We start from the raw sequence: 14,959 nt of genomic DNA, 5'->3' as shown, positions 1-14,959 counted from the left end.
ACATTTCTGTAGTTCAATACAGTTCCATGCTCTTGGTTCACCTATATTGGAAGCTCAACCTCTTAATGATACGAGTCTTCCTCTGTTTATTGACAACTTTATTTGTCCAGTGGAGAGATGCAGTGGCACGAGGTTATCTACTCCAGCTTTCTGCCAGTTTAAGTGATAGAACAACCTGACTGCGTGTACTCCATCATCATATATTGGAAACTCAATGTCTTAACTTCATTTTTCCAATGGAGAGATGCAGTGCTATGAGGTTACCTACTCCAGTTTCGCAGCAGTGTAACCAACAGTAGAACCTGACTGTGTGTACTCCTCCATTAATATTTACTGGTTTTGTGTTTCTAGATACATATTATGGAGAAAGCAGAAGGAAGAAATGAAACCCTGGTCGTGGAATTCATCCTCTTAGGATTTGGGAATGCCCCTGAACTTCAGCCCCTTCTCTTCCTGCTGTTTCTACTGATCTACATTGTGACCATGGCCGGGAACATCCTCATCATTATGCTCGTTGTGGTTGATCAGCACCTTCACACTCCCATGTACTTCTTCCTGGGGAACTTGGCCTGCTTGGAGATCTCCTACACATCCACCATCCTGCCCAGGATGCTGGCCAGTCTCCTGACTAGGAATGGAAGCATTTCTGTTAAGTGCTGCCTAGTGCAAACATATTTTTTTGCCATCATAGCAACAACAGAAAATCTGTTGCTTGCGGCAATGTCTTATGATCGATATTTAGCAATATGCAATCCACTCCGTTATGCTGCTCTGATGAATGGCAGAGTTTGTTTCCAGCTAGTGGCGGGATCCTGGGTATATAGTTTTCTGGTCAATGGCACATTGAATTATTTCCTGTTTCCATTAACATTCTGTGGTTCCAAATACATTGACCATTTCTTTTGTGATTTTTCACCCATGATAAAACTGTCTTGTGGTGACACCCAGACTCTGCAACTGGCCACATTTACTGTGTCTACCATAGGGACACTTGTGCCTTTGCTACTGACACTGACATCCTACATTTATATCATCACTGCCATTCTGAGAATCCATTCCACCAGAGGGAGGCAAAAGGCCTTTTCCACCTGCTCCTCTCACCTCATTGTGGTGACAATTTTATACATGAGCGTGATTACTGTCTATGTGTTTCCAACAAGCAACACTCCCAAGGTTCTGAACAAAATATTCTCTCTTTTCTACACAGTTCTGACTCCCATGATCAACCCTATTATCTACAGCCTGAGAAACAAAGAGGTCAAACAGTCCCTGAGAAAAACTATTCTGAATCGAGTTGCTTTCAGAAACAGGCATAGAAGCTTAAAGGAAAATTTTTAACCTATAGTAAAATAGAGATGAACTGATATAGTTTCTTAGACATGGCCATTTCATTCCTTCAGAAAAGGGTTACCCATTATTGACCATACTCTTTCTTTCTTTTTTTCTTTCTTTCTTTCTGTTACTCTGCTACTTTTTGAGCATTCATCTTTCATCATACTGGTCAGGCATGACTTGCCCTTGGTGAATCCTTGTTTACTGTTCCTGATCACCTTCCTCTCTTCCAAGTGCTTCAAACTGCATTTCTTTAGGACCTGCTTCACAATTTTTCCAGGGACTGAGGTGAGGCTGACTGGTCTGTAGTTCCCCGGATTCTACTTCTTCTCTTTTTTAAAGATGTGAACTATATTTGCCTTTTTCCAGTCATCACTGTGAGTTTTCAAAGATAATGGTTAATGGATCTGCCATCACATCAGCCAATTTCTTCAGCTCCCTTGGATGCATTAGATCCGCTCCCATGGACTTGCGCATGTCCAGCTGTTCTCAATAATCCTTAACCTGTTCTTTCACCATTTAGGGCTGCTCACCTCATCCTCATACTGTGCCACCCAGTGCAGCAGTCTGGGAGCTGACCTTGTCTAGCTCTTTAGAGTCATTCTGCAGCCAGCCAGCCTAGACTTGTGCCTCTCTGTTTTAGGGAGCAGCCTGCTTTGTCTCTCAGTTTTTGTGTTCTTGCATCTTATGGGTCTGAATTCAGAGAAATAAAGTAATGGTACATTGCAACATTTGCCTGTGTTTTCACTCTGCCTCCTTTCCTCTTAATTTTAATATCCTATATCTGCATCATCTCCCCCCATCCTATGAATACCTTCCACCACTGGCAAGAAAAAGGCCTTTCCCCCCTACTTCTCTCACCTCATCTTTGTTACACTATTCTATGAGACTTTGATTATCCAAAACACTGAGAGACCTGAACAAAGGGCTCTGTCCCTTCTACACAGTCCTGACTCCCCTAGTCAATCCCATCATTTATAGACTGTGAAATACCAGTGTTAAGGAGGTTCTGAGAAATTCTGTGGCTAAACTGCACATGAATTCAGAGAATCCAAGTAATGTTTTTTTTTTTCAATTTATAGGAATGTAGGATAAATTCTGCTGGTTTAATGAATCAGAGGGGTATAGATTAGTAGCTTCTGACTTCTTTGTTTTCCTCTTTTTTAATCAGGCTGTGGTGATAGAAAATGAGGATGATAGGAGTGGTTTGCTTCATGAAGATCTCTCAATACATAATAAACTACAGCATGCATATCTCCACATCTGGAACTGTCTGAGTTAGCTGAGAAAATCAGTGTGTAGCAATGAAAAACAGCCTCATTATTTCGGGTAGATTGTTTTTAAATATGGGTTTCTAAGCTAATTTCCACAGCCAAATAAAAATATAGGAATCTAAATATCATGAATCAAGGATTGAAAATTTTGGCCCAAGTTATTCTCTTTCATTCTTTCTTTCTTCTAGAAACACTTGTATCTATCACTTCAGCAGAGATTCAGTATACTCATATTTTCAATTAAGGATAGGCAAAAATTCCCCCTTTCCCTCCACCAACAGAGGGGCAACTTAAACCAGGGATCTCTGACATCCCAGCTGTGTACCCTAAGCATTGGGCTAAAAGTGACAAGGGAGTCCTTACTTCCACATCAGCCTTTTTCTGTGAGCTCACCTACCAGATTGGACCCCTCAGGTGAGTTAGGTGGAGAGACTCTGGGATATATGTGTCCAGACACCTGGTCTCAGGCTGCAGTGCACCTGCCCAGAGACAGAACTCTAAGCCCACTAAGGAATTTGACTGCAAAAAGTAGGCTACAAGTTGAGTTTAGATGCCTATAGACTTCAGAAGCAGCTGTGTGGATGTTTAGGGAATCCCACTGAGGCAGGATTCTGGGATTTAGGCACCTATAATGATTAGTCTATTTTTTGTATCTCGCCCCCCGCTGCTTTTGAATATCTCACTAGGTTCCAATCTGCATTTTTAGGAAAATAAATATTAAAACTCTGGCTCGGAGTGTTTGGAAATAAAGGATATGGGCTCTCCAGCTATGTTTGAGTCTTTTTACAGTCTCCACTGTATCTGTTATCAGAACCAAGCTCAGTATTTCAGTGATAAAAACTCACTGTTTCAGATGAACCCCTGGTGTAACCAGTGAAAACAGAGGAGTTACACCAGGGAACAATTTGGACTTTGCTGTTGAAAACCCATTGCAACTTACCGGCAATATTTCAGAGGACATGACACAATCAATGCTGCTGTTAATTAATATCTTAATGTCCTAACTGCAAACCCTCCATTACCAATGGGATATATTAGTGAAGATACAGTTTAAAGTCCATCAAGGTGTGTTGTGTTTATATGTCAGTTATTTAAATCCCCAATTCCCCAGTTGTTGCAAATAGGCTAGCTCATCTGGAGCAGTAAGCTGGGCTTTCCACTGATATGAATCCAGGTGCTTCTGCTACTGTCTAAATGCTGGTAAAACATGATGACAGTCTGATATCTTTGGCCCATTTCCTGGTGAACACACGTCAAAACCATGTCTCAGTTGATCAATTCCCTGCAATTGGGCCACCTTGGTCTGTCCTGTTCTCTGCCTTTGGCTCACCACAGTGCAGTCTCCTGAGGACTTAAATTCTTAGTTTAGCTAAAGTCGTTGGGCTCAGCATAGGGGTATCTGGGTGAACTTTCATTGCCTGAGAGATATAGGAGGTCAGATGGTTGAGCTTATGTCTCTTCTGGCCTTAAACGTGATGAAACTGTGGAAACCATGAAGCTTTTCAGTTGTCAGATGTTGACTGCATGTGTGTTCTCTCTGCATGCTTCACTGACTCACTGACTGTACAGCAGGATCCAGTAGAACTGCCCAGTGACCAGAGACCTGTTAGTAGTGAAGGCACCTGGTCAGGTTTATTACTGACAAACAAAGTCCTAAAGTTAGGCCAGCTGAAGGCTTAAAGCGATGTATCCCGACATTTATAGACTGAGACAAACAATCGGGAGTAACCAACTTATATATAACCTTATATATTTCATGACGTGTTTGTTACCGCCCCCTTTTTCCTCCATTCACCACCTATCTTTGTACATTTCTTCTGATGTTTCACAAAAAAAAATGGCACTCTTCATTGCTGTTGTCAAACTATGCTATTATGTGTTAGATTGGGGTGTTGCTGTGTTGGACTGTTGGAATGTGTTTATGCATTAAGTGTGTTTTAGGAATGCTATCAATACTGGTGCCGCATTTCAGGCAAGCATCTGTTCTTGACAGGGCTTGACTGTTGCTCATATTATAAATTTTTCTGCCTTTGGTTCAGGCCTCAGGCTTTATACCAGACCCATTCTTCAGGCTATCTTTCTACTACAATCATGTAATTAAATTGTATTAAAAAACCTGTCTTAAACAAACAGACAAATGCAATATTTGACTTGCAAAGACAAGGACTTGAATGTTGGAAAATGCCTGATGTGTGGTTGCCTATACCTCCTTAATTTCACCCTCTGTTCACCCATACTGTGCCCCGAGTAAGGCAGGGGTCCCAGTGAATCATCTTGCCAGGGAATCAGCACATTATGAACTACCTTCATTGCTCAAATGCAATTGAACTTGAAATTCGAAACTGGCTTTAGATTGTGGTTGGCACAGCTGTAGTTGACTCTTTACGGCTGTGCTGTTTCTGCAGAAGTAAGGGAAGAAAAGTTCAATAGATCTGAATGACACTGAGTGTATATTTGCGGCCAGATTTTACCACCTTTACTCATGTTTTTTTAGAGCCTTACGTTAAGGAGTTCCATGGGTTTCAATGGGACTGCTCACAAGAGAAAGAAATACTCAACATGAATAAGGAATTTGAACTCTGTTGCTGAGTATATCAGCCGAAGGGGAAATGGAAAGTCCAGACATTCACTGAGCTGATTCTATTGTCATAGGCATATGTGTGCTATCGTAAATACAGACATTGATCCAGGGAGCTAGAACCATGCCTCATCTGCAATAAACCTAGCCAACGTTTATATAAGATCAGAAGGGACCATGATGATCATCTAGTCTGACATCCTGCACAACGCAGGCCATAGAATCTCACCCTGCTAGGTAGGATACTGAGCTGGATGGACCTTTGGTCTGACCCAGTACAGCAGGGTTTCTCAAACAGGGGTCGCCGCTTGTGTAGGGAAAGCCCCTGGTGGGCTGGGTTGGTGTGTTTACCTGCCTCGTCCGCAGGTCCGGCCGATCATGGCTCCCACTGGCCACTGATTGCTGCTCCGGGCCAATGGGGGCTATGGGAAGTGGTGCGGGCCAAGAGATTTACTGGCTGCCACTTCCAGCAGCCCCCATTGGCCTGGAGGAGCGATTCACAGCCAGTAGGAGCCGCAATCGGCCGGACTTGCAGATGGGGCAGGTAAACACACCAGCCTGGTCTGCCAGGGGCTTCTCCTACACAGGTGGCAACCCCTGTTTGAGAAACCCTGCAGTACAGCCATTCTTATGTTCTTATGTTCTAAGCAACATTTTTCATACTTTGCTTATCTATACATATGAGTTATTATGGAAATAATATTTTGGTCGCTTTGTGCATGTGCGGTGAAATCAGCATTTACCAACACAAATCTAACCCTTCCCAACACAGTAGCTGAGTGTGAGACCCAATAAACTTATCCCCATGTCATTTGAACCTAAAAGTTAACCTAGTAATTTTTTTGCCTCCTCATAAAGGTAAAAAATTTCCTGACAGATTTCCTCAGAGAAATGTTTGCTTCTTTGTTTCTGAAACTATATATGAGGGGATTGATCAATGGGATTAGAACGGTGCAGAAGACAGAGAAAATTTTCTTTAAATCTGTTAGAGTGTTGATGGGTGGCACCATGTAGACAATTATCAGGGTGCCAAAGAAAGTGGTAACCACAATGAGGTGGGAGGAGCAGGTGGAAAATGCCTTTTGCTGCCCGGTGGTGGAAGGAATTCTCAGGATGGTGGTGATGATACAAACATAGGATGCCAGCGTTAATAGAAATGGGGGTAGGGCACATATGGTAGAGAATGAGAAATCAGCTAGGGTGAGTAAGTTGGTATCACTGCAGGAGAGTTTGATCAGTGGGGTGAAATCACAAAAGAAATGGTCAATTTCCTTAGGACCACAGAACACTAACTGGAAAATGAAATAGACAATGACGCTGTTGAAGGCAAAGCTGCTTATCTAGCACCCTGCAGTCATCTGGATACAAAGCCTTGGTGTTCATTATAGCTGCATAGCGCAGTGGATTACATATGGCTAAATACTGATCATAAGACATTATGGATAAGAGGAAACACTCGGTACCAGCCAGGCAACCAAAGAAGTAAAACTGCATGATGCAGCTGCTAACAGAAATGGTTCTGTCCTCAGCCCAGAGACTGGCCAGCAGCCTGCGCAGGATGGTGGAGCTGTAGCAGGTCTCCAAGCAGGACAAGTTCCCCAGGAAGAAGTACATGGGGGTGTGAAGGTGCTGATCAGTCACAACTAGCACAACAATGGTGAGGGTCCCAGCCATGGTCCCAATGTAGATCACTAGAAACAGCAGGAAGGGAGGAAACTGCAGTTTCTGGAGATCCCCAAATTCCCGAAAGATGAATTCTGTGATGAGTGTTTGATTTCACCATTCTGTATTTATCATGAGATGTGTCTAATCAGAAATTTAAACAAAGAAACAACAAGAAATCTAAGCATGTAATCATATATATATACACACAGGCACAAAACACCATTATTACAAGAATGTAACTGAGTTTGCCAAGTCAAGGTAGGAAATGTTCAAGGTCCAACTAAGGTTCAGCCCTCTGTTTGCATGCATCATGATACGGAGACTTTAATTCCTGCTCACTCACCATTTTTCCAAGGGACTCTTTGTGAAATGTAGTTGTGGAGCTCTAGCAGGTTTCTAATAAGCATGTGTGAACTGCAATTTGTCAAAGGCTTATAGCTTTGCCAAATTTGGGCAGATTTTCAGAAGGAAGACAAAAGTCACATTCCTGAATCAAAGCTACACCTTGCCAAATTTCAAATCCTTGAGCCACAGCCTGTGGGCACCAGAGCATCTCAACAAAAAGGTCATCAGAATATTTTAACATGGGCAAAGCAATGTGCCTTTCTCTACCCTCGTTACTGAAAATGCATAAATCATTTTGGCTGAAAATTAAAAAACAAAAATTAAATACAGCTTGAGGTTAGACACTTGGCATTTAAAGTTTTACAAAGTTATAAGCAAATGAAAACATGGTCTTAATAATGGGAAGTGTTAAGTCAGAGGTAGTGCTAGCGTCCTCACCTATAGGGTCACGTACATTGATGTACATTAGAGGTAACTCAGCAATAGATAGCTCTGGATTCAGACTGGTTTTAAAAAGCTCACAACATAAAATAGTTTAATAATTATGAATATGCCCCTACATGAGATGATGACTATCTATCTATCTATCTATCTATCTATCTATCTATCTATCTATCTATCCTTTGAGAATCCCAGCCTTCCTGTGCTTAATATAGCCTTACATTAATTTACTCTGGTCCTAGTGCATCTCTATTGAAATCAATGGAGTTTAACTTCTGTAAATGTGGAGTGAACACAGTAGTTAATCACACCCACACTTCCTTCATGTCCCAGGTATCCTCATGGAGTTGATCACATCCCTGTGCTGAGCTGTGCAATAGAAATGAAGTCTGGATTCTATGAGGTGAAGGGAAATCACTGATTGTCTTACAGGGCTGAGGCCCAAAGAATGCTTACCTGGTATAATCTGAGGTAGGGCACGAAGACTTCAATGGAGCTATGGAGACGTATCAAAGCAGAAAAGGTAGCCCTTTCTCTAAACACAAAGCAACAGTGCCTTTGCTTTTCAGAAAACTTCTTTCTTTCTTTCTTCCACTATTCCTGTACAGAGAACTTCAAAAGTAGATTCCCCCCAGGTTATAGTGAATATACAGCAAGGATACTGCACCTTGCTCTCTAAGCTTTCCCACAAACATTGATGCAAGTTATGTTTCTTGTGATTAGCATCAGGATAGCCCCATTCTTCACAATTAATCCTCAGTGCTTCTCCACTTATTCTGTAGCCACATCTGTGGTGCTTCCCATTCCTTCAAACTTCCTCAGTACAATTTTCTTTGTTCCCTTTGCTTTTATCCATAATGGCTGTGCACTGAAACCACTCTTCCTTGGCTGTTGGAATTGATCGGCAAAGGGATTTATTAAATGCAGCTTTTGTCAGAGCTGTTTTTTTTAAAGAAGATATTTAGCCCACTTGCTTTATTCAAAGGGAATATTTGTCTTTAGCTTGTACATCCAGTGTGTCCTCTGGTGGCTAGTAAGAGGTAACAGATCACAATTATTTCTTTGAGGTCATGGATTTGTCCAGGAAAAGAGAGATGAATTAGGTGGCCCATGCTACGATATTCCCTATACATCTGCCAGAGGGGAAGAGAAGTGATGGGGCAGGGAAGAATTGGGTTCACTCTGCTCATGGAACTACAGCAATAACTGCAGTTGTGTATCAATATTCCACACTCTATCACTGAATTGTCTTCTTCCTAACCAGGAGTCACATTCTATTCTATTCATGTTCTTAAAACGGTGCCCATCCCTGATTTATGTGAGCATGGGGCCTTGACAATTTGTCCCTCATAAACTAAACTCATTCCTTGGCTTTAGCCAGAGGAGTCTGGTGGCACATGGCACTGAAGCTGACAGCGCTGTCAGGTCAAGCTGCAATCTGAGCCATTTTCCCAGTGTAAAATGGACAGATCCACAATGAATCTTCCCACCCTGACTCTCTATCTTTCAAGGAACAAACACAAATGGATTTTTGCAGAGCTGGAAAATCATATATCACATTGAGCCAAAGGGAAAATGTATTCCTCAGACACTCCAGCTCGCACTTGATCCGAATTGAAGTTGAGAGATCACTTCCTATTGAAGTGCAAGCCATTGAAAATAAAATTAAGAAATGACTTTAAAGGGAAAGAGGAGGAAGTGTTCGAGAAAGAAAAAAAGAAAGAAAGAAAGAAAGAAAAAGAATTTATTTGAATGATTCATCTCAATCTTACTCTTTTGCCTTCACAGATAATGACTTATTAAAAAGTTTTCTTATATGTTTTGCCAGAAGCTTGGACTGGACAACAGGGAATGAATTGCTTGATGATTACCTGTTCTGTTCATTCTGACTGGAGCACCTGGCATTCGCCACTGTCAGAAGATGTGATACTGGGCTAGATGGACCTTTGCTGTGACACAGTATGTCCATTCTTATGTTTTTATGTAAGACTTGAACACAGATCTGTTGCCTTTACCTAGAATCAAAGAAAACTTTGTGCAATAAATAGCTGTGTGACTGTAATCCCATTGGGAATTATGACCCAATTTGAAGTAATCAGAGGAGCTGATTCTCCTCTCATACTTACACCCCTGGTTTAAATCAAGAGTAACTCCATTGGAAAAATTGGAGCTGAATGATTTCTCACTCACTCATTTCATGTTCTCTACACTCATGGCTATAAAAGTGTTTCTCAAACAAGACTAAATATTTTTATTAGGTTGGGCCACAACTGGATTTTTCATGCTGTGAGCAAACCTGAAATTTTGAAATTTGGTTTCATCCCAAAAAGCCGAAATGTCAGATTCTTATGAGATATTAAATATCTCAACACATTTTGTTGCAAAAGTGCAAGTAACCTTATCTAAAACCAAAATATGTTTAGTAATTTCCCATAGAAAATATCAACAAAATCAACATATGGTCCCGTGAACTGTTCTGATTTGTCCTAACTGTATTTTCCGATCTAAAACTGTTCCAAAACTTTTCAACAGCTCAATTTTTTTTATTATTATTATTCACAGAAAAAAAAGACCAAGGGACTCAGAGAGAAAGTCACTTAATCCAATACCACACAGAGTATAGCAGATAGAGCCCCATATATCTTGGTTCATTTCTGAAACAGAGCCCTGTCTGCTGGATTATACACTTTCCTCTGAAAAACACACACCCTGCCCTCTGAACACCAGCAATCCCTGGGAGTGGGTGGCACTCTGACAGTCATAATGAGAGCAGAGATTTGCCAACATCCCATGTTGCACCTCACCTAGTGGCTTGCAGTGTCGTTAATGCTGCTACTGCTGCTCTTTTCTTGAAGTTCTGGTGTTAGCTGCACGAGCAGATAGTACTGATCAGTGGACACTAATCTCAGGCTACCCCAGTGTCATTCCAAGGTCACCTATTGACTTTGAGTGATATTTACTCACAAGTTATGTTAAATGTCACATCAATTTAAATTTTAAGTTTTATGAGTGGGGTAAACATAGGAGTGCTGTTAACTTTCTATAGCACTTTATGTTCTAAAGATTGGTGTCTAACTCCCTTAGTGGCTACTACGTCTTCACGGAGGCTTACATGCTTTGTTGGTTATGTTGACCGAACTGTGAAACCCAGCAGCCCTTTTTGGCCCCTACATCAGTCAGCTGACTCCTGGGACAAGGGACCCAGCTGGAAGAGAGGTGCTGGAACAATTTTTATAGTGGGGTGCTGAGAGCCATTGAACCAAACTATATAAGATGGAATCACTTCAAGCCAGGGGATGCACTTCAGCACCCATGGTCTGGAGTGGTGGGGATCTGGCTGGAGTCAGGGGACAAAGAGACTTGGGCTGGGGCGGCGCGTGACTACCATGATGGGGTGAGGGGCCTAGCTGAAGATCCTCACTGGAGTGAGAAAATAGGAGCACAAAGGAGTGGACAACAGAGTATACGATTCATATAAAGTAGAATAAAAAATAGAAAAAATAATACTTTGATAGAAAGTGCAAATAAATGTAAAATAGTAATAAATAAAATACAAAACTATTAACAGACTTAACAAGTAAAATAAAAACTGGAAAAAAAATTTTGTAAAATACATTAAAAAACCATAAAAAGGGAAATAAAATAAAATGAAACTTAGTATATATATAAACAACAATAAAATAAAACAGGAAATACAAGTAAAAGATATTTAAAAGGGTAAAAAATATAAATATTAAAAACATACACACAAAATTAAAAAAAAAGTAACATTTTAAAATGGAGGGCAGGAGTCCATAGGACTTGTGTTCCTAAATCAGAGGTGAGGAGCTTTAGTGAGTGCCCCTCCCACCTGGAACTGCCTGTGCGGACCCCACTGGAATCGGTGTTCATTGAGACTTCCAGAGCCCTGCCCCGTGCGATCACTCCAGGAGGGAGACCAGAAACACCAAGGACAGACTTTCAGAATGTGCTTAACTTGAAATATTTTCTCTTTAAGTCCTTTTAAAGCAAATTTAGTGACTATTTAAATCAAGGGGAGTTTTGCTAAGATTTCACCCATTAACTCCAGTCGGACTTAAACACAAGTTTAAAGTCAAGTGCATAGTAAATGATGTCTTGAATGTAATCATGATTTTTTTTTAAGTCAGGATCTATGTATGGATAAAGCTAAAGATACTGAATAGATAGTGATAACTTCTCTGAGTAATTTTTAAACCAGCCTAGCAGAGGTTTATATTACTTAGGTTGGTTTAACAATTTTAAAGCAATGATTTTATTCTCTATTGAATTCTATAGGCCTTTAGAGTTTTGTGGTTTTTTTTTTTAGAGAAACTTTACTAGTTTAATCGCTAGGCTTTTATTGTAAATGTTTGGGGGGAGGGTATTTTAATAGTGATTGCTTTTTACACAATCATTTATAATTATTAAGATGCAGAGGAAATTCCATTATAGCCATAAAATGGGATTCTCAGAGTATCCCTGAAGGATTTAGGCTGGCTACTGCTATGGAAATTAAATAGGAATTAGGGGTAAAATTTTCAAAAGCAACTAAGCATCTTAACATCCTAAATCCCATTTTCAAAAATGACTTAGGCACTTAGAGACACGTTTTAAGGGTATTTAGGTGCCTAGTGGGGTTTTCAAAAGCACCTACATGCCCAACACCTACTGATTTCAAATACCTTTAAAATACCTCAATCCCTTTAAAAATCTGGACTTTAGCCTAATTCTTATTGACAGTCAATAGTACTAAGATTCCTGTGTCATTTGGGCTTTTTAAAATGTGACTGTAAAGTAGATGCAAAAATATTACCACTGCCGTTGGAGAGGAGAGACATCCAGTCTGGAATTTCCCCCTTTGCACGGGAAGGAGAGAATAAGGCTCTCATATACCAATGTAGAATTCAGTGCTTTCACTCTGGATGTTTTAATTGGAAGGTCTATCAAAATATTAGTTTAGACTGACATAATTTCAGGCTTGAAAGCAAATTAGATGCCATTGATATTCTTTTTATTAATATGCATTGTGCTGGGCTAGTAAAATGTTGTGTAGACAGGATACTGGGCTAGATGGAGCATTGGTCTGACCCAGTATGGCTGTTCTTATATTCTTACATTCTTATTATGTAGGGAATTAATAGAACAGGGTAATTATCTAGTGATACATCCCCGTTTCTGGTAGTTGGAGGCTAGGGACACAAAGAGCATGAGGTAGCCATTGATGGATTTATCCTCCATCAATTTATCTAATCCCAGTTAAAATTTTGGCCTTCACAATTTCCCCTGGGTGATCTCTGGGTCTTGTGTTATGTGAAGGAGTAATAATGACAGCAAAGTGTTATGTGTAGTGAGTGTGTCAGGTGTAATTTGAGTCACCATACATTAGTTCCTCTGTCAGTTGGCACCGAGGGGCTCTTAGCACCCAAAAATATACTGCACTTGGCCAGTCTAGAGGTAAGAAATATGACAGAGCAGAGAAGGCAGCTTACAACTTTTCCCCACTGGATGCAGATAGAAAGACTCACCTTGGTCAAGGCAGTTCTTTAGCAAGCTTAGAAGCATATAAGAAACCAGCTAGATGCCCTCCATGCCCAGACACCACCATACTGTGAACTCAAGATAAAGTCAGAGTGCAAAATGTAGGGTGGATGGTTCTGGGCTTAAATCAAGACAGTGGAACTTGAGATACTCAACCGTTTTACCCTATGTCTGGAGAACTGCAAAAATAGAAACTATATAAGAAAAGAGGGGAAAATAATTCAGGATCTACAGGCCTGTTAGTTTGATCTCAATTGTTTGCAAGCTCTTAGAACAAATATTGAAAGAGAGGGTAATGAAAGTCACAGAGGTAAACTGTAAATGGAATCATATACACTATGGTTTTACTAAAGGTAGGTCATGGCAGAGTAACCCAATCTCTTTCTTTGAAAAGATAACCTATGTTTTCTGTCATAGTCTGTGAGTTACTACTGAAAATTCTTATCCAGGTGTCTGACTGGTGGGTCTTGCCGACATGCTCAGGGTCTAATTACCCACCATATTTGGGATTTTGAAGGAATTTTCCCCCAGGTCAGATTGGCAGAGACCCTGGTTTAATTTTGGGGTTTTTTGTTTTGTTTTTTTTATCACCTTCCTCTGCAGTCGCATAGTCAGTTGCTGGTTTTAACTGGAGTAAATGGTGGATTCTGTGTAACCTGAAGTCTTTAAATCATGATTTGAGGACTTCAGTCACTCAGCCTGAGGTCATGGGCCTCTTGCAGGAGTGGGCAGCTAGTCTTCTCTGGTCTGTGAAGTGCAGGAGCTCAGACTGGATCAGCGGTTCTCAAACTGGGGATCAAGACCCCTCAGGGGGTCACGGAGGTTATTACATGGGAGGTCAGGAGCTGCAAGCCTCCACCCCAAACCCCACTTCTCCTCCAGCATTTATAATGGTGTTAAATATATTAAAAAGTGTTTTTAATTTATAAGAGGGAGGTAGCACTCAGAGGCTTGCTATGTGAAAAGGATCATCAGTACAGAAGGTTGAGAACCACTGGACTAGATGATCATTATGATTCCTTCTGACCTTAAAGTCTGCAAGTCTGAGACGCTACCTGGCTCTCTCACACATTCACTGTGTGATTCTGAGATGCTGTTTAATCCCCCCTTGCCTCAGTTTCCCCTGTGCATAATAATAGTCCCCTACCACACTTGGACACTGGAAGAATAAGTCCATGAATGTGAGTGACACTCCCAGATGCCACACTGATGGGCATACTAGAGCACAGATAATGAAAAATGTGAAGTCACTAAGATGTGTGTATACATTTATGTCTCCTTAGAAGAGACTGGGTGTCTGAAATGTCCCTAAGGGAGGTAGACACTGAAATGCCATCAAAAGCCATTGGCAATGCAGGGCCCATGTCACTGAGGCCCCTTCAAAACTTTCAACCTGAAAGTTCTCTCTCATCCTTCCCAGGGAGGAACAGAGAATACAGTATGTGAGCTTTTCAGAAGCGTCTACATGATTTAAGAACAGAAGTCCATTTGAAAGTCAGCAGCATGTTGGAAAATCCCAATCATTATCTGATATCTTACACTGAGTACATGACTAGGTACCTCCCTTTCTCTGTCCAAGCTGAAGACATGGGTGAGGGACCTCACTCTGTTTTGTTTTTTTTAAAGAGTCTCCTAAATAGCAATTGGGTGGGAAAATGTGAAATAGTTTTTTTGTAAGTGTCTTTTCTTGGACTGTAGCACGTCTTTTCTTGGACTGTAGGGACCTCATCACATGCATGTAGTAAGGAAGGCCATTTCCTCAGAGGGTAGCAGTTTGTCTCCATTC

General features: G+C 41.0%; 1 protein-coding gene across 1 annotated transcript; it reads left to right on the top strand.

The window, feature by feature from the left end:
- The first annotated feature begins 360 nt into the window (after positions 1-360).
- LOC127031143 (olfactory receptor 1030-like) lies at positions 361-1,338 on the top strand. Its single transcript, XM_050917915.1, has one exon. It carries the CDS (start codon positions 361-363, stop codon positions 1,336-1,338), a length of 978 nt encoding a protein of 325 aa, XP_050773872.1.
- Positions 1,339-14,959: the final 13,621 nt, after the last annotated feature.

The sequence above is a fragment of the Gopherus flavomarginatus genome, chromosome 11 (genome assembly GCF_025201925.1).
Source record: "Gopherus flavomarginatus isolate rGopFla2 chromosome 11, rGopFla2.mat.asm, whole genome shotgun sequence".
NCBI lineage: Eukaryota > Metazoa > Chordata > Testudines > Testudinidae > Gopherus > Gopherus flavomarginatus.
The sequence above is the reverse complement of the archived record's forward strand: the minus strand, read 5'-3'. Positions and strand labels throughout refer to the sequence as shown.